The sequence below is a fragment of the Falco rusticolus genome, chromosome 20 (assembly GCF_015220075.1).
Source record: "Falco rusticolus isolate bFalRus1 chromosome 20, bFalRus1.pri, whole genome shotgun sequence".
NCBI classification, from domain to species: Eukaryota; Metazoa; Chordata; class Aves; order Falconiformes; family Falconidae; genus Falco; species Falco rusticolus.
This window is the reverse complement of record NC_051206.1, coordinates 3877397-3895889: the sequence shown is the minus strand read 5'-3', so window position 1 is coordinate 3895889 and position 18493 is coordinate 3877397. Positions and strand designations below refer to the sequence as shown.

The 18493-nt window shown below is 65.5% G+C and overlaps 1 protein-coding gene across 1 annotated transcript; it reads left to right on the top strand.

Annotated features, from left to right (window-relative positions):
• The first annotated feature begins 1715 nt into the window (after nucleotides 1-1715).
• LOC119140273 (pulmonary surfactant-associated protein C-like) lies at nucleotides 1716-3201 on the top strand. The gene is made up of 6 exons (XM_037371414.1): nucleotides 1716-1757; nucleotides 2018-2353; nucleotides 2424-2534; nucleotides 2616-2726; nucleotides 2890-2994; nucleotides 3107-3201. Exons 1-5 carry the CDS (start codon nucleotides 1716-1718, stop codon nucleotides 2983-2985), a joined length of 696 nt encoding a protein of 231 aa, XP_037227311.1. The 3' UTR covers nucleotides 2986-2994; nucleotides 3107-3201.
• Nucleotides 3202-18493: the final 15292 nt, after the last annotated feature.

Below are 18493 nucleotides of genomic sequence, written 5' to 3'. Positions count from 1 at the left end.
GAGCACAGGAGGGCTCAGATGCCAGCTCCCCGGGGCAGGGGCACACACGCCCACACCATACTCTCAAGGCTGCCTGGCTGATGTCCCCACCTGTGCCCCCCCCAGTTTGCATGGAGCAAGGACGAGATGGCAGGGGCAGCCCCTGCACCCCCGGCCCATGGGCGCAGGCAGCGCACCAAGGAGCCCTGGCACCACTGCGGGGTCGGGGCCACCCCTCAAGGAAAGGTCCCCATCCCCTCCTCGTGCAGATGGGGACACAGACACTGTGCCACATCCCCAGTGACAGCCAAGCCCTGGGCTGAGCAGGGCACCCACAGGCCATGATCCGCTTGCTCCAGCTCCCCTTCATCCCCATCCGCTCCCCATCCCCGGCAGCTCCAGCCCCTCTGCCCCAAAGCGGCTGGGAGCATCCCTGGGGGGCACTTCCAAGCGAACAAGGGATCAACAGGGCTGGGAGGGAGAAAAGAGATCGTGGGAGGACCCAAGCCAGCCCCCCAGGAGCACAGCGGTGCTGGGCAGCATGAATTTAACCCTGGGACGGGCGCTAACTCAGGGTTGTCCCCATAGCCACTGCCATGGGCAGCGAGGAGGGTCACCGCTCCCTGCGGCTGATGCTTTGCTGGGGACAGGAGGGAAACTGCACGTTGCCATGTGTTGACATGGGGCCAGCAGCTTTGCTCCCCAAAATGCCCTGACCCAGCGTTACCCTGGTGAGGAGCCAGCTCAGGAAGGGTGCAGGCAGCCGAGGAAGGTGATGAGGGCTCCCACGGCCTCTCCCGCACGGAGGGCAAACAGCCAGGAACCACTCGAGGGTCTCCCGTGCTCCTCCACATGCTGGGACAGGAGGCAGCGTGCAGCACGGGGCGCACACCCTCACCCCCCCACACACACCCTGCTCCAAGCCTCTGGGGTCCCAGAGGACTGAGGAGGGGACCCAGGGGTGCCTGGAGAGGTCCCAGCCTGAGCTCAGGAGAGGCTCACGCCCAGGCAAGACCAAGGCACAGTGGTGTCACCCTGCCCTGCTGATTGCACCACCCAGGGTGACACAGCAGAGAGCTGGGACCCCCCCTCAGCCCGAGAAAATCTGTGTTGTGGGCACGGCTGCCAGCCCTGAAGACCCCAGCACTGGCAAGGCGAGCCCCCGCGGTGCCCAAGCATCCTTGGGACCAATGCTGTGGAGCACCCAGCCTGGCCACAGTCCAGGGACATGTGCCCACACCGTGACCCCGCTCCCCACCCCAGCCTTGCAGTTGACGGGAAAGCTTTGATGCCCCGTTTACACTTTGCCCACCTCGAGCGGCTCCAGGTGCCTGAGCTGGCGCAGGGACACAGGCGTGGAGCCAGGTCTCGCCTTGGCCGTGGCCATTGCCGGATGCTCCACCCTGGAGAGCAGCTCTAACCCGTGCAGGAGGGTTTGTTTTGGCCCTGACACCTCGCTCCTGGGCAGCTGAGAGGCCCCTGTGCTTGGGGACAAGTGCCCTCAGAGCCTCTTGGTCAGCGGGTTCCCAGGGGGATCCAGAGGTGGGGAAGGAGGTCAGCAAACACAAGTGAAGTGGATCGCATGCCAGAGCCTGACCGCACACCAGGGCTGTGAGCCCATCCACAGGAGCCGCTCTGTTCCCCGCCCTAGCACCCCGGTATAAAACCCTCTGGCACGGCTGCTGCAGGGCAGCCCAGGCTGGGAGGAGGAGGAGGAGAAGGAGGAGGCAGCCGCCATGGAGAGCAGCATGAAGCAGGTGGTGGTTGAAGAGCCACTGGTGAGTCTCTGCAACCCGCAGTGGGGTGGCACAGTCACGCTGGGGGTGCCCCTGTGCCCAGCAGAGGTGCTCAGCACAGGGCTTTGCCCAGTTTATCCCAGCGAGGCGCCAGTGCATGTGTGATGGAGGCATCCCCGGAGCTCAGGGGCAGTGGGATGGAAGCTGCTCCCTAGGGCAAGCCCATCCCCAGCCCACCTGCATCCCCCAGCTCCCATCCCCTTCCCCCTCACCCCGGCTCTCGGCCTTTCCCATGCCCGCAGGACCTGGAGAAGGGCTGCTGTGGCTCAGGCTGCTGCAAGCCGGGCTGCTGCTGCTGGCCCTGCGTGGTTTGCTGCTCCAAATGCGCCCGGTGCTGCATGCCCCAGTGCTGCAAATGCCCCAGCTGCCCTGGCTGCTCCGGCTGCCCCGGCTGCGCCTGCATCAAGCGGTCCCTCTGCTTCGTGCCTCGCCTGCTCTGCTACCTGCCCCGCAAGCTCCTCAGCTGCCACCACCTCAAGTGCCTCCTCATCGTGGTGGTGGTGGTGGTCCTGCTGGTGGTCATCATCGCCTGTGCCCTGCTGATGTGGCTGCACGTGGACCAGCAGCACGCCGACGCCGTAAGTAGGGACCCCCACCGCCCCCAGGGAGGGGCTGCCCCAGGTAGTGAGTTCCCCCCATGCCCCCCAGGTCCTGCGGATGGGGCTGTGGAGAGGATCGGCCTGGGATGAAGATGCGGCCACCTTCTACCTGGACAGCGGGGATGGAAACCCGGCCACGATCATCTATGATTACAAGAATGTAAGCAGGGAGCCCTGCGCGGCCCCGGGGGACGGGGAAGGGGTGATGGGACCAAGCTGAGCCACATCTCTCGGCAAACAGCTGCTGGTGAGCTATAGATCCCGGCTTCACCGCGCCTGCTACATCACCCGTGTGGATGAGGACAACATCCCAGGGCTGGATGCCGTCGCCGAGACTTTCCAGCGCCGGCAGGTGGGTGCCGACCTCCCCGCTCAGCACCAGCTGGGGCAGGATGAGGTGTGGGGGGCACATGGCAATGCCCTGGGCTCGGTGCCTCATGCAGCCCCCCCGATGAAGAAGTGGGGTGCAGCATCACGCCGCTGCTGCCTTGTTTCTCCTTCCCTCCCCTCACCAGGCTGAGAAGAGGCTTGCCCTGCCCCTGGCCGATCGCTCCCTCCTGGGCACCACTGCGAGCATCCTCTGCAGCATCGTCCCCATCTACTGGGCTTAGCCTTGCTGGGTGAGTGCAAACGGTGCTGCTGCCTGCAGGGGTGGGCAGGGGGCTGGCAGGGAGGGCTGGGAGACTCCCACCCACCCAACAGCCCCCTCATGGTGCGAGGTTTGCCTTGCAGCATCCCCGCCAGACACGGCGTTGCCGCAGCCCCTCCATCCCTCTGGGAGCATCACCGACACCTCCACAGCTGCCCCACCAGCAGCCCCTCACCCACCCCAATTTCGGGAGGGGCCCAGGGCCCACACGATGCTATGGGGCTAAAGAAGGAGGTTTGGGGGTCGGGGGGTTGGCACTGGAGGGGTGCAGGGGGCTCTGCTTTGCCGTGCAGCACCGCATCCCTGCTGCATCGGCGGCGCTGGGGGGGCTGGAGGCGGTGGGTGGGTGTCTGCTTGGGCGAGCGCTGTGCTGCGCCGGGGGACAGCTGGTTTGTCACTTAAGTCTTCTCAGCTTCGCCAAACCCAAGTGCAAAAATGAGCTTAAAAAAACATGACATTTAAAGAAACAAAATTCTCCGTTCCAGTTCTTCTCTCCTGGCTCACTCAGCTCCTGGCTTCCTTTGCCTTAAAAATGTATTTAGGGGCTCTGAGTGGCATTTAGGTAAAATTTTGATACAGCCACAACCTGGGGGCTCATGGGATGCACCCCCCAAGCATCACTCGGCACCAGGCATGGGACTGACCTGAGCTGCCCCCTCCTCCTGCCAGTCCTGCCAGAGCCAAGGCTGTCCTGAAAAATGTGCCTGTCCTCTCCCGCTATGCAGAACTGAATAATAAAGGGAAGAATCAGGTCTCGGAGCTATTCCTGGTGACAGCCCGTGTCAAAGGTGGCCGTGGCCACCAGACATTGCCTGAGGACTGGGACTGTTAGGAGCGGGATGCTGGTGTTATTTGGATTATTATCCTAATATAGGCATTATTAGGAGGGGACGCTGGCAGTGTTAGGATGGGGTGCTGACGTTATTGGGATCTGCTGTTATCAGGATGGGATGCTGGTGTTATTGGGATGAGGGTGGGATGCTGGTGTTATCTGGATCAGGGTGGGATGCTGGTGTTATTGGGATGAGGGTGGGATGCTGGTGTTATTGGGATGAGGGTGGGATGCTGGTGTTATTGGGATGAGGGTGGGATGCTGGTGTTATTGGGATGAGGGTGGGATGCTGGTGTTATTGGGATCAGGGTGGGATGCTGGTGTTATTGGGATGAGGGTGGGATGCTGGTGTTATTGGGATCAGGTATTATTAAGACTGGGATGCTGGCGTTATTGGGATCAGGCGTTATTAGGATGGGGTGCTGGCATGGGGCCAAGCACCCAGGTCAGATGGGGGAGTGTGGAGCAGCACAGATGCAGCCCCCCAGGACAGGAGCCCGCCAGCAGCACGGCTGCCTCCTGCCGACACCGCAGCCATGCTGGGATGGGGGCCACAAGCAACCCCCCCGCCCCCGCGCCTGGATCTGGCCCCTACTCCCCATTCCTGGCAGCTGGGGAAGCTGCTCCCCGCAGGGAGAGTGCAGCTGCAGCTGGCCGGGATGTGGGGCGCCCATCCAGGGCCTCCTGCAGCTCTGGGACACCCACCCCCAAACCCTCCCCCTCCCCCAGCCCAGCTGCACCGGCCAGCACAAACCGTGGTGTGGATTTTATTTGCAAGGCTCCTGGGCTGGCCGGCCAGCCCTGGGCACCAGCATCCCCCTGGAGCAGCGGGTGGCAGGGCGTGCGCGGAGTTTTGCAAGGGCTCAGCGCCCCCGCCACCAGCTCAGCCTCCCCCCCGCCCCCCCCCCCCCCCCCCCCCCATGATGGAGCAGCTGAAGATGAGCTGTCAGAAACTTGGCAGGACCCCGAGGTCCTTGTGCAATGACTCAAGTGTCCTCGTTTCTGGAGCCTGCGCAAGCAGGAGCAGGAGAGGTTTGCAGAGGGCGAGCGCCGTGCCGGTGGGTGCTGCACCCTGCCAGAGACACCCCGCACCCCGATGCGGGGGGGGCAGCCCTAGCAGCCGGGCACAGGGGTGCAGGAGGAAGTGTTGTTGGCAGGGTTGGGGGCCGGGGGGCTCCTCGCCCTGCTGGGGGGCAGGCAGGCAGTTTCGCACTGCTCCCGGCTCTCGAAGCGGTTGCGGCTGCCGCCACAGCCCCCGTACCAGAAGAGCGAGCAGCGGCCGGGCTGCCCCCCCTCGAAGAACCATTTGGGTGAGAAGGAGCGGCAGGGCCCTGCATCCCTCTCCTCCAGGCAGGCATCTGCAAGGCAGACGGCGGTGCCGGGGCACACACCCCACAGCCCAGCCAGTGCGTGAGCTGGCAGCCCTGCCTGTCTCCCTGCCTGCTCTCTGCTCGTAAGTCACCCCTACAGACACCCCCCTCCCCTCCTCGCACACTCCTCACCTTGCGTCACGTTGCTCTCACCCACACCGGCTTTGTCGAGACCTGCCCGAGATGGTCCCAGCATCAGCCAAGTGGCAGCACCGAAACCTCAGCCATGACCCCCGCTTGGGCTGGGGGCACCCCATGGCCCCCCGTGGTCCCTGGGTGGGCTCCCACCCTCACCTACCCGGCTCCACGCAGGCGCGGATGCAGTCCTGCTCGCTGCCAAAGCGGTTGGCGTTGCCCCCGCAGCCCCCGTACCAGAAGCGCTCGCAGGACCCCGTCTCCCACCGGTGGTACCACATCACGGAGAAGCGGGTGCAGGCGCTGCCGGGGTCCTTGTCCAGGGCGCATGGTCCGGTGACAATGGCTGCAGCCCTTCGGCCCTTGCCGGGGCCGGGGGATGCTGTGGGCATCCCAGCGTGGGGCACAGCAGCGACCCTGGGAGGGGAAATCAGAGCAACGCCCCCCAGTATATGCTGGGGGTGGAGGACCCCATACTCCAGAAGAGAAGGTGCAGACCCTTAGCCCCCCAACTCATGTGGCAGGGGACCAAGGGATGCGCATGCAGGGGATGGTCCCAGTGCCGCTCACTCACTGCGCGGGATTCCCCCGTGGGGGCTCACTGGTCCCGGTGTTGGGGGGGGGCAGGTCCTGGGGGCACCCTGGGGTGCTGGGGTGCTGGTTGCTTTCCGCTGTGGAGCAGAAGTGATAGCGGAGGCGTGATGGAGGTGCAGGTGAGGAGATTTGGGGGACTGGAAACCGCCTGCTCCTGGCACAGCCAGGGATGGGACCCAGAGATGCTGCAGCCCCCCAAGACCTATCCCTCCCCCCCGCTCACCCCGCAGCCTCCTGAGGAAGCCCACCGCCGTCCTCTCCGCGTACCCCATCTCGGGTGGGTGGACCGAGCCCAGGCGCAGGGAGTGGTACCGCCATGCCGGCAGTCCCTCGGGCACGGCCACCTCCAGCTGCTCCGTGCCGGCTCGCCCCAGGGAGAGCACCAGGACACCGAAATCCCCACACCGGGTGAAGGGGGCCAGCCCCTGCCCTGCCTCTCCATCCCACAGCGCTGTGGCTCCTGTCCCCACCACGAAGAGGACACGGAGGCGGTCGCCAGAGCTCTGCGGCAAGGCGTGCCGGAGGGTCCATGCCACCGCGCCGCCGAGGGATGCTGCAGCTGGCCTGGGCACCAGTGCAAGGCGGAGACGCTCCTGGAGCTGCTCCCCAGAGCTGGGCAGCCCGAAGGGGAGCTCGGCCAGACCCTGCCCGGGGGTGGAGGGGCCCGTCAGCACCAGGGTGATGCGGGTGCCGTGCTGTGCCGGATCCAGCCCTGCCAGCTGCAGGTGCCCCAGGAGGCGGTGGAAGAGCTCGCCAACAGCCTCCAGCCTCTCAGCCGGCATCCCTGGGGCCGTGTTGTCCACCACCAAGGCCAAGTCCACATCCAGTGAGTCAGGGGATGGCATGGCTGCGGTGCACCCCTCGGGGTGGCAGGGGTCTGGGAATGGGGAGAGAGGGAGGCTGAGCCCCAGAGCTGGCTGGCACTCACCCCCGGTGCCACCCCAGGGCTGCCTACCGAAGCAGAGGACACAGGGCAGCACGGCATCCTGCAGCACCGCTGCATCCTCGGCTGGCTCTGTCGCCGAGAGCTGGACCACTCGGAAGAGGTTGTTGACCTGGGTGGGGGGAGGCAGAGCTGAGGCAGGGCTTGGGGGCTGGTGGTGGGACAAGGGGGAGCAGCCTCTAGCCCTGGAACTCACCTGGAAAGCCCTCTCCACCTTGGGCAGCGGGCTGAAGGTGAGCACCGCTGGCACGATGCCCAAGGCTTCATACTGCAGAGCAGCCTCCCCGATGCCCTCCAGGTCCTGGCTCCGGCCGCTGGTGATGACGAGGACCACCTTCCTGCCCAGGGTGGCTGGCCGGACCCTCTTGAGGACGTGGTGCCCCACGAAGTGCATAGCCGCGGCCAGGCGGCCACGCCGGGAGGAGCGGGTGGGCGAGAGGCGGCGGAGGCGTCCCAGCAGCGCGGCCACGCTCCCCACCTCCCCGGCACGCAGCAGGTAGGTGGGGGTGGCCGCGTAGGCCAGCATGGCTACCCGGGCCCCCGCCGGGCAGCCCACCGGGGAGACCTGCAGGTCCCGCAGCAGCAGGGCCAGCAGCTCCTTCATGCGGGAGAAGAGGGCTGGCGGCACCGTAGATGAAGTTTCCAGCATCAGAACCAGCTCGGTGGGGAAGAGTGGGCAGGAGGACGAGGTGGTGACTGCGAAGGGATGGTGGCATCTCTGGGGGCCGGTGGAAAAGGCCCCCCTGGGGTATCTCATGCTTGTGGTACCCGTGCCCACCCATCCTCAGCTGCCTCCCTCCACGCCTCTCCAGGCACACATCCATTGGCTGTGCCCCCGCCAGCCAGCTGTCCCTCTGTCCCCTCCGCTGTGGTCCCCCCGCCGAGCCAGTCACTGTCCCCTCTTTGCCATCCTTGCCACTGTCCAGGGCTCTCACCACAGCTCCGGCGGATGAAAGCCTTGAGCTCGCAAGGCTGGAGGGATGCACAAAGCGGTGTCAGTGCCAGCTCTCCCACTCAGCTCTTCCCAGCAAGGCTTGCTGGGGCCAGGCAGCCACCAAGCTCCTCGCTGTCCCCAAGGACATCCAGGTCCCCATCCCCAGCCAGCCCGACACCAGCATCCCGTACCGTGGAGGGGGGAATGCCTGGCAAGCCCTTTGGGCCCTGGAGCAGCAGGAGAGGAGAGAAATTAAAGAGGAAATATGAACAAGGAACACATCCCTGAGCACCAGGGCAGGTCATAGGCAGAAATAAGGCAGGAAAAAAGGAATTTGCAGGGAGTCACCATCTCTCCCGGAGGCCCAGTGCTGCCGTGGCCACCCGCTTCTCCTCTGCTCCCAGTGTCACCCTGGAAAGCCCCGGGGTGTTGAGGAGGTGGGCACGGCTTGCAGGGAAGCGGGGAGGGGGCTGTGCTGTACTCACCCTGCGCCCAGGCAGCCCTCGCATGCCCTTGTCCCCTGGGGATCCTCTCTCACCCCTGTCACCCTGGGGAGGACACTCGGAAGAAGCCAACTCCATCCTTACCAGCATCCCATAGCAAGGACCGGCTGGCCCTGGCCCCCCACGCACTCACCTGAGCCCCGGGGTATCCTGGCAGGCCCCGAGCGCCCTGGGGGAAGCAGCACACGTGAGTGGGGCCAGGACCCCCGGCATCCCCATGGGCAGCGACGGGGCTCTGCCCCACGCTCATCCCACCCGCCTCCATCCCTGCTCCATGCTGCCGGTACCTTGGCACCCTTCCTCCCTGGAGCACCTCGCCGGTCACAGCCGTTCTCACCCTGGGAGGGGAGAAAAATCCCAAAGCAGGTTATTGTAGGACCTACACAAAGATCCCTCTTCCCAAAGCTTCCTTGGCCACAGCTCTTCCATGCCTTCCCTTGCTGCAGTGCCCTTGGGGAGGATGCCATGGCCCCGGGGGGATGCAGCCTTACCAGGGCACCTTTGGGCCCCTGCGGTCCCACGCTCCCCTTCTTGCCCTCAGCTCCTGCCTGCCCCTGGAAGAGAAAGCAGGGCTGCAGATGGGGGGGTGGGGGTGGGGGTGGGGGGGGAGGGGCTGCAAAATGCCACACCAAGGTCTCCCTCACCTTCTCCCCTTTGGGGCCGGCTGGGCCAGCTTGTCCCTGGGAGCCCTCAGCTCCGGGCGGACCCTGTGCGAAAGGCAAAGGTGGATCAAGGATGCTGAAGAGCATCTGTGGGGTGGGCACCCACTGGCATGGCCATCAGCTCGCGGTGGCCACCAGCACCCAGCAGGGACCCCAGCACAGGGTGGGGGATGGCACCTGAAGTCCTCTGCTCCCCAGGTGGCCGATGACACCCTTTGCCCCCCGCAGCCCTGGCACCCCCTGCAAAGGGAGAGCAAAGGGGGGGAGCAGGGATGCCTGCCTGGGGGTCTTGGTGCTGGGGGGGGTCTGCCCTGGCCTCACCTGGGCACCTTCATAGCCCTTATGTCCTGTGGGGCCGGGGCTGCCCTGGTTCCCTTTCTTGCCCTGCAAGGAGACAAGGTGGCTCAGGCTCCAGCGGGGACACATCTCTGGTCCCCGGGGCAGAGGGACCCCCGCGCCCTTGGGTGCTGCCAGCCCTACCTGTGCTCCCTGCTGCCCTTTCTGGCACGAGGTCTGCAGACGGAAACGCCATCAGCAGCTGTGTCCCCAGCATGGGGACACATGGCACAGGGTCACCTACTGTGGACCCCAGTGCCCCCCTGCCCATAGCACCTACCGGGTGAGCTGGAGGACCTGGGGGCCCCCCTGGCCCTGGGAGGCCATCCTGGCCGGGATCTCCCTGGAAATCGTGGGTGTTGAGAGGGAAACAGAGCTGCTGCCTGCCCTCCCTGTGCAGCTCGTCCCCAAAAGGGTCCTGCCGACCGGCTGCTCCACCACCAGCACCCGGCATCCCCAAGCATGGTCCTGGCTCCTGCCAGCCCTTACCTGGGGACCTCCATCTCCTCTGAACCCCGGGGCACCAGGCTCGGAGCTTTTCCTCCCAGGTGGCCCCTGGAGAGCGGAGAAGGGGCTCAGCGAGCCCCCAAGCACCCCAAGGAGTCCTGGGGCTGCGAGCCCATACTCACCACCTCACCATGAGGGCCTGGGGGTCCCTTCTGCCCCCGGGCACCCCGGGAGCCTTTCTGCCCCTAGGTGAAGGCAGGAGGAAGGGATTTAGCAACAGGGCAGCGGGCAAAGAAGGCAGCGCTTCGCCAAGGCTCAGCCGTATGGTGCCACACCTGCCTCCCTCGGGACCCCTTCTCTCCGGGGTGGCCGGGGGTCCCCACTTCACCCTGGGGAGGAGAGAGGAGGCTGCGCCTGTGCCCGTGCCTGTGCCCGGTCCCACTCGGGTGGCCGTGCTGGGGTGGAGGGGTGGCTGTACCGGCTGGCTGGCGCCATGCCCCGCTGCACAGCTCACCTGCTCCCCATCCACACCGTCATAGCCATCTTCTCCAGGAGGTCCCTGCAAGGAAGTGACACGGTCTGGTGCCTGGTTATGTGGCACAGGGTAGAATAGCCAGGTCCTGGCTCTGCCCCATTTCCTCCAGCACCCCAGGCCATCCCAGCCCTCCATCCATCACGACCATCTCCCATTCCCCTCCCCAGATCCCTCTCTTTCCTGCCCATCCTCAAGGTCTCCCTGCCGCTACCAGCTTGGCCACCACAGATGCCTGCCAGAGCCATGGGATAAAGCACAAGGCAGGGACATACCTGCTCCCCAGGGTGACCCATGAAGCCCTGCAAAGAGACAGAGGAGAGCAGCCGGGGAGCGATGGGCACCCATGCTGCAGGCTGGAGCTGTGCCAGGCTGAGACAACCCCTCACCTTCGGTCCACACTGCCCTGGGCATCCCTGTATCCCTCGGCTGCCATGGAGACCTCGTGGTCCCTGCTCCCCCTGCACTCGGCATGGGAGAGAGGACCATCAGAGGCAACACAGTGATGGGTGTCCCCTCACCCCTGGGGCCGCCCTCTCCCACCCACGGGGGTCCCACAGCCAACTCACGCTGTGTCCGTGCTCGCCCTCGTCTCCAGTGCGCCCCTTTCTGCCTGTCACTCCCTAGGAGAGAGAGACCCCGGGAGCAGCAGCTGTGACCCCCTGGCCCGATGACGGACCCCAGGCTGGGAGCCGGCGTGGCTGGGCTCCCTCCCCAGCCCAGGGACAAAAGGCTTGAGCAGAGCAAGGGCTTGAGCTGAGCTGAGCTCCTCTTGGCCCTGGGAAAGGGACCTGGGGCTGTGCATGCACTACAGGGGTGCAGCTCCCCTGGGGAAGCTTGGTGAGACCCCCCCAGCCCCTGGGCCTCAGTTTCCCCCTGCTTTGCTCAGCACTTTGTCACCGCAGCAGCAGCCTCAAGGTTTGCTCTGGGAGCCTGGCTGGGCAATGCAGAGCCCACGCATCCATCCCGGCAGAGCGGGATGGGAAGGATGGGACCTGGTGGGCGGGCCTGGGGAAACGTCCTGTCTGATGGGGAAGGGAAAGGTCTAAGCCCTGCTCCAGGCTGTCTGCAGGGCTGGGCATCCCTCCCGCATCCCCCTGCTCCCCCAGCCCCTTACCTTGCTCCCCTGGGGGCCTCTGGGGCCTCGTGGACCGTGCAGCCCCACGCAGGTGCAGGGGCACATCTGGCAGCACGTCCGCTCTGCCAGGGCCAGCTGTGGGGAGAGGGTGGCACCCCCGCTCAGCACCCACAGAGCCCCTACTGCCCGTCCCACCATGGCCCATCCTCACCAGCTCCTGTGCCACGTGCCCGCCAGCCTCCGGCATGTCCACAGCAAGCTGCTGCCCGCTCGCCAGCCATCGCCCGAACTCCATCTGCCGCAGGTCCCCCAGCCCCGTGACATTGTTCACTGCCACCGTCACCAGCAGGTCAGCCTGGTCTGGGGGAACGGGGTGCTGTGGGGTGACACACTGCCAGCTGGCCCCCAGACCCCCACCAGCTTTCCCCACTGGCAGGGCTCACCCATCTGAGCCCCACGCAGCCATCACCGCCCCACCTTGCATCCAAGCCGAAGTTGCCGCCTCCTTCATCTTCCCTGCATCATCATCCAGCCCATCCGTGAACACCAGCAGCACCTGGGCGAGGAGGGGGGCACGGTGCTCAGCAGCCCACAACAGTGGGAGCACCGGTGTCCCCCAGCCTCATGGGGAGCGATGGGCATGGCTGTGCCAGTGCCATACCTTGGCATCGGCCGCCTGCTGTGCCAGGGTGCGGAGGAAGCTCTGCAGGGCAGGCTGGTTGAGGTAGGAGCGCTGGAAGGCGTGTGCCCGCGCCAGGCGCTGCAGCACATCCAACCAGGGCTCCTGCAGCCGCTCCTGGAAGAGGGTGTCCCCATCCTGCTGGGTGCTCTGCAGGCTGATGCTCAGCCCGAGCGGGCTGCAGGTGATGCGGTCCAACGCAGCCAGGTCCCGCAGCACCCGCTCCAGGTAGGGCTGCAGGTTGGACTGCTGGTAGTCGGTGACATCCAGGGCCACCAGCACCTGGAGGGTGCACGATCCTGCGGGGCAGAGCATGGAAACCCAGCCGAGCCACATGGGATCCCAGCTGCACAGGCTGGAGCGTGACATTTCCCACGGGGACACGCGTGCCCCACGGTGGGACACTTCCCCAGGGATGCTTTCACTCACCCGCCTGCTGGCTCCAGACCCCTGCGGCTGTGAGGACGAGCAGAGCTGTAGGGAAGCAGACCCCACACAGCCCCATGGCCCCGGTGTGGTACGGCACGGTGGGACACCGCGGTCACCGGCCGGGAATTGGCTCCTCCTGTGCCGGGCGGCTGCAAGGCGTGAAGGCAGGGCTGCCGCGAGAGCACAGCACCTGCCCCAGGGCAGCGGGCCCGGAGCTGCCTCCAGCGCTTCATCCATCACTGCTGACAGGTCATCCATGGAGCACAGCCCAGCCTGGGGCCACTGTGGCTGGCCGAGCCAGCGCTGGCCTCATCCTGCCCTCCCGCTTGGCTGCTTGCAGACAGCGCTGGGTGCGTTTTGGTCCCCGGGACTGCAAGCGCTGGCTCTTGGTGAGCTGCAGGGCAGTTGGGGAGGGTGCGGGACCAACGCGGGGTGGGATGCGGAGGTGCTGGGCTCCTGATGAGGCTGAACCGCTCCTGGCAGGGCTTTGGGGTGGGTGCTGCGAGGCTTTGGCAGCCTGCTGCCCCTCAGCTCGGCCTTGAGGGTGCTCCTCGGGCAGCACGCAGCGGAGATGTAGCTTTTCCAAGAGTTTTGGGGATGCCCTTGGGAGCTGGTGCAGCACCCACCCACCCACCGCAGCCCAGGCAGGGAGCTGAGGCATGGAGTGATGCTCTGAGGCCAGCAGGAGCCCTGCCTGCCCATCCTGCCACACCAGATGACCCACTGGCTCTGCTGGGGAGCGGGACACAACCTGTCCCCTGGCCCGGCTGCGTGGCCACGGCAAGAGGGAGAGGCGGCTGGAGCCCGGAGCCCTTTGGGGATTAGCGAAGTGAGGGACCGAAGACCGCGGTAGGAGCCAAACCCATGGCATCACCACAACCCCTCAGCGACTGCGTGGGGACAGAGGAACCCCCCTTACCTCTTCTTGCCTTTGCTGGTACGGGGGATCCACGGGACACAGGGATGGGCAGCACTGGACGGTGCAGCTGACGGGCTGCAGGAGCTGGCTGCCTGCGTGGGAAGACGTGCGTTCGGGGGCTTATTTATTCCAGGGCTCAGGAAAACATCATATGTCCAACACGTCAGGGGAAGCTGCCTTGCAGCCAGGGAAGCAGCTCCTGGGCTCCATGGGGCTGGCCCTGCCGGAGTAGGCAGTTGGCCGCTGTGGGACACGGGACACGGCACCCCACGGCCACCCACCACCCACTGGGAATGTGCAAGGAGCTCATGGGGCAGGAGACCATCGATGGTGCAGGGAGACTGTGGTGCTTGGCAAACCTCGTAGGCAAGGGAGCCGGGTCCCAGGGAGCGAGTACCAGCATGGGAAACCCAGGCTGGGGCGGGGAGTAAAGCGGGGAAAAACCTTGACCGAGCACCCCAGGACCCCAGAGCACTCCATGAGCAAGGGGCAACATCAGGGTGGAAACCAGCGGCCAGATCCTGACATAATGGATTTACATCATCCGGGGACTCAACCCTCAAACATCCTTCCCAGCCTAAGCAAAGCGGAGGGATGGAAACAGAAAGTGTTTCCAAGCCTGGCTTGTTTTTCATGGGGGTTCTGTTTGTTTTCTCGAGAGACCAGGGAGAGGTTGGAGGTGAATGAGCCAGTTGCTCCCCACGTTCCCATCCCCGGGCTGCCCCGAGCAACGTGTGGGCTGCGGATGGTGTGGGGAAGCAGAGCAAGAGCAGTTTTCAGGAGTTTATTTATTTGTTGGAAGGGGAAAGGTTTGCTGGATGTAGGTTTTGCAATGCCGGGTTAACAAACAAAACACATCCTGAGATGATCTGCTGCTGGCGGAGGAAAATTATGGCCTGAGATAAGGCGAAAAGGAGATTTCCCGGCTGGGAAATCCGTGTGCCGGCTGGGAAGAGTCAGGCCCTGCATGCGGGAGGTCTCTGAAAGCAAAAGGGAAAGGGGATTTTGAGGGGGGGTTAGTGGGCAGGGGCGGGGGAGCGGAGGCTGGATGCCTGTGTGCATCCAGCGTGTCCCCGAGGCAGTAATTGTGTGCACTAACACTGAACACTTTGAAAAATTAAAAAAATCCCCTAAAGTTAGTGAAAGTTATGAAAATATTGTAGGATTGTTTGTCCAGGAGCAGCAAGAGCTGCGTGGGACGATGAGCCAGGAACTGGGGGACACCCCCCCCCCCCCTACTCAGCCCCTCACCCCTGCTTCCCAGGCTGGGATGTGCAGGAGGGATGCTGCAAGGGGACAAGGGACACTGGGGGGGACAAGGGGGCAAGGCAGAAGGGCCCCCCCATGGGCAAAGCAAGGCTGAACTTGGAGCGAGTGGGGGGCTGGACCCCATTTCCCTCCCCAGGCTGGGGGAACCCATATCCCGAGTTAGGGGGGATGCAGCCATCCTGAGCCCCCCCAGCAGCACCCCGGGGGGGGGGGGCTGCCAGAGGGCACTGCGGGGAGCACCGTGGGCATGTCCTGCCCTGTGCCCATCACCCCCCAGGCATGGCCCCTGCTGCCCCCCTGGGTGCCCAGGTGCTGTGGGGCTGTGGGGGCCTGGGGGGCCGTGGGGACCTGGGCGTGACGGGCTCTGCTGAAGTGGCAGGGCTTTGACGGCAGGTGTCACCCACAGACCTCGACGCACATGTGTGCACACGCGAACACACATGTGCACATGCGTGCACACTGCTTGCACACGCGGCCATGAGGCCCAGGGAGGGCTGCCAGCTGCCTCTCCCAGGCCTTGGTGTCCAGACACCGTTTGGTCACCCTGTGGTGCTCATCCCACTCGCGAGGTGCTCATCCTGCCCCTGGAGTGCTCACCTGCCCTCCCTGCGGTGCTCAACCTGCTCCTGCAGTGCTCATCCTGCTCCTGGGGTGCTCACCTGCCCTCCCTGTGGTGCTCAACCTGCTTCTGGGGTGTTCATCCTGCTCCTGAGTGCTCACCTGCCCTCCCTGGGGTGCTCATCCTGCTCCTGGGGTGCTCACCTGCCCTCCCTGGGGTGCTCATCCTGCTCCTGGGGTGCTCATCCTGCTCCTGGAGTGCTCACCCAGGTCCTGGGGTGCTCATCCTGCTCCTGGGGTGCTCGCCTCACTCCTGGGGTGCTCAACCTGCTCCTGGGGTGCTCATCCTGCTCCTGGGGTGCTCACCTGCCCTCCCTGGGGTGCTCAACCTGCTTCTGGGGTGTTCATCCTGCTCCTGGGGTGCTCACCTGCCCTCCCTGGGGTGCTCATCCTGCTCCTGGGGTGCTCATCCTGCTCCTGGAGTGCTCACCCAGGTCCTGGGGTGCTCATCCTGCTCCTGGGGTGCTCGCCTCACTCCTGGGGTGCTCAACCTGCTTCTGGGGTGCTCATCCTGCTCCTGAGTGCTCACCTGCCCTCCCTGGGGTGCTCATCCTGCCCCTGGAGTGCTCACCTGCCCTCCCTGCGGTGCTCAACCTGCTCCTGGGGTGCTCATCCTGCTCCTGGGGTGCTCACCTGCCCTCCCTGGGGTGCTCAACCTGCTTCTGGGGTGCTCATCCTGCTCCTGGGGTGCTCACCTGCCCTCCCTGGGGTGCTCAACCTGCTCCTGGGGTGCTCATCCTGCTCCTGGAGTGCTCATCCTGCTCCTGGGGTGCTCATCCTGCTCCTGGGGTGCTCGCCTCACTCCTGGGGTGCTCAACCTGCTTCTGGGGTGCTCATCCTGCTCCTGAGTGCTCACCTGCCCTCCCTGGGGTGCTCATCCTGCCCCTGGAGTGCTCACCTGCCCTCCCTGCGGTGCTCAACCTGCTCCTGGGGTGCTCATCCTGCTCCTGCGGTGCTCACCTGCCCTCCCTGTGGTGCTCAACCTGCTCCTGCAGTGCTCATCCTGCTCCTGGGGTGCTCACCTGCCCTCCCTGTGGTGCTCAACCTGCTTCTGGGGTGCTCATCCTGCTCCTGAGTGCTCACCTGCCCTCCCTGGGGTGCTCATCCTGCTCCTGGGGTGCTCACCTGCCCTCCCTGGGGTGCTCAACCTGCTCCTGGGGTGCTCATCCTGCTCCTGGAGTGCTCATCCTGCTCCTGGGGTGCTCATCCTGCTCCTGGGGTGCTCGCCTCACTCCTGGGGTGCTCAACCTGCTTCTGGGGTGCTCATCCTGCTCCTGGGGTGGTCCCCTGCACTCCCTGGGGTGCTCATCCTGCTCCTGGGGTGCTCGCCTCACTCCTGGGGTGCTCAACCTGCTTCTGGGGTGCTCATCCTGCTCCTGGGGTGCTCGCCTGCCCTCCCTGGGGTGCTCAACCTGCTTCTGGGGTGCTCATCCTGCTCCTGGGGTGCTCATCCTGCTCCTGGGGTGCTCACCTGCCCTCCCTGGGGTGCTCATCCTGCTCCTGGGGTGCTCATCCTGCTCCTGGAGTGCTCACCCAGGTCCTGGGGTGCTCATCCTGCTCCTGGGGTGCTCGCCTCACTCCTGGGGTGCTCATCCTGCTCCTGGAGTGCTCATCCTGCTCCTGGGGTGCTCCCCTGCACTCCCTGGGGTGCTCATCCTGCTCCTGGGGTGCTCACCCAGCTCCTGGGTTGCTCACCCAGCTCCTGGGGTGCTCATCCTGCCCTCCCTGGGGTGCTCATCCTGCTCTGGGCAGGCCCGTGACCCGCCAGGCTGGGTGCCTCTGGGTGTAAGGCTGCCTTTAGTGCTGGGGTCCCTCCCAGCAGAGCACCAGACCCACGCCCCCACAGGGTGGGGGGCTCCTGGCCGGGCTGAGCCCCCCCATCAGGCCTCAGGCTTTTGGGGTGCTTCCCTGGGGGTTTGCGGGGTGCAGGCAGCTTCTCAGTGCCGGCTCCGGAGCCCGGAGCTCACTGCTGTTTGGGAAGGGTGCGGGACGGGGGGTCCAGGACCAGGGGATATGGGGTGAGGGTCTGCAGGGGAGAGGCTGGGGGCTGCGGGATGGGCATGGGGGGTGCAGGGTGGGGGCCATGGGGTGCCAGAGTAGAGGTTGCAGGGTGCAGGACCGGGGGTTGTGGGCTGGGGGGATCAGGACCAAGACTGGGGGATACGGGACAGGATCGGAGGATGGGCAGGATCAGTGCTGCGGGATGCAGGATGAAACGGGGGGGGGGGGGGAGCATGATTGGTACAGGGGAATATGGGATGGGCCTGGGGAGGTCAGGATTGGTGCTGAGGGATACGGGATGGGACTGAGGGGTCAGGATCAGTGCTGGGGGACACTGGATGGGACCTGGGAGGGCAGAATTGGTGCTGGGGGACACAGGATGGAACCTGGGGGTCAGGATCGGTGTTGGGGGATACGGGATGGGACCTGGGAAGGCAGAATTGGTGCTGGGGGACACAGGATGGAACCTGGGGGTCAGGATCAGTGTTGGGGGATACGGGATGGGACCTGGGAGGGCAGAATTGGTGCTGGGGGACACAGGATGGAACCTGGGGGTCAGGATCAGTGTTGGGGGATACGGGATGGGACCTGGGGGGTCAGAATTGGTGCTGGGGGACACAGGATGGGGTCAGGATCAGTGTTGGGGGATGCAGAATGAGACCTGGGGGGTCAGAATCGGTGCTGTGGGATACGGGGAGGGACTGAGGGGTCAGGATCAGTGCTGGGGGACACTGGATGGGACCTGGGAGGGCAGAATTGGTGCTGGGGTACACAGGATGGAACCTGGGGGTCAGGATCGGTGTTGGGGGATGCAGAATGGGATCTGGGAGGGCAGAATTGGTGCTGGGGGACACAGGATGGAACCTGGGGGTCAGGATCGGTGTTGGGGGATGCAGAATGGGACCTGGGGGGTCAGAATCGGTGCTGGGGGACACTGGATGGGATCTGGGAGGGCAGGATCGGTGCTGGGGGACACGGAATGGGACCGGGGGGGGTCAGGAATGGTGCTGGGAGACGCAGGATGAGCCCGGGGAGGGCAGGATCGGGACGGGACGATACGGGACGGGACGGGGGGGGGCACGACCGGGACCAAGGGGTGCAGGAGCGGGACCGGGGGCTGCGGGTCGGTGGCTGGGGGGGGGCTGCGGGCCGGGACCCCGGCAGCAACGCGGCCCCCCCCGCCCCCCCG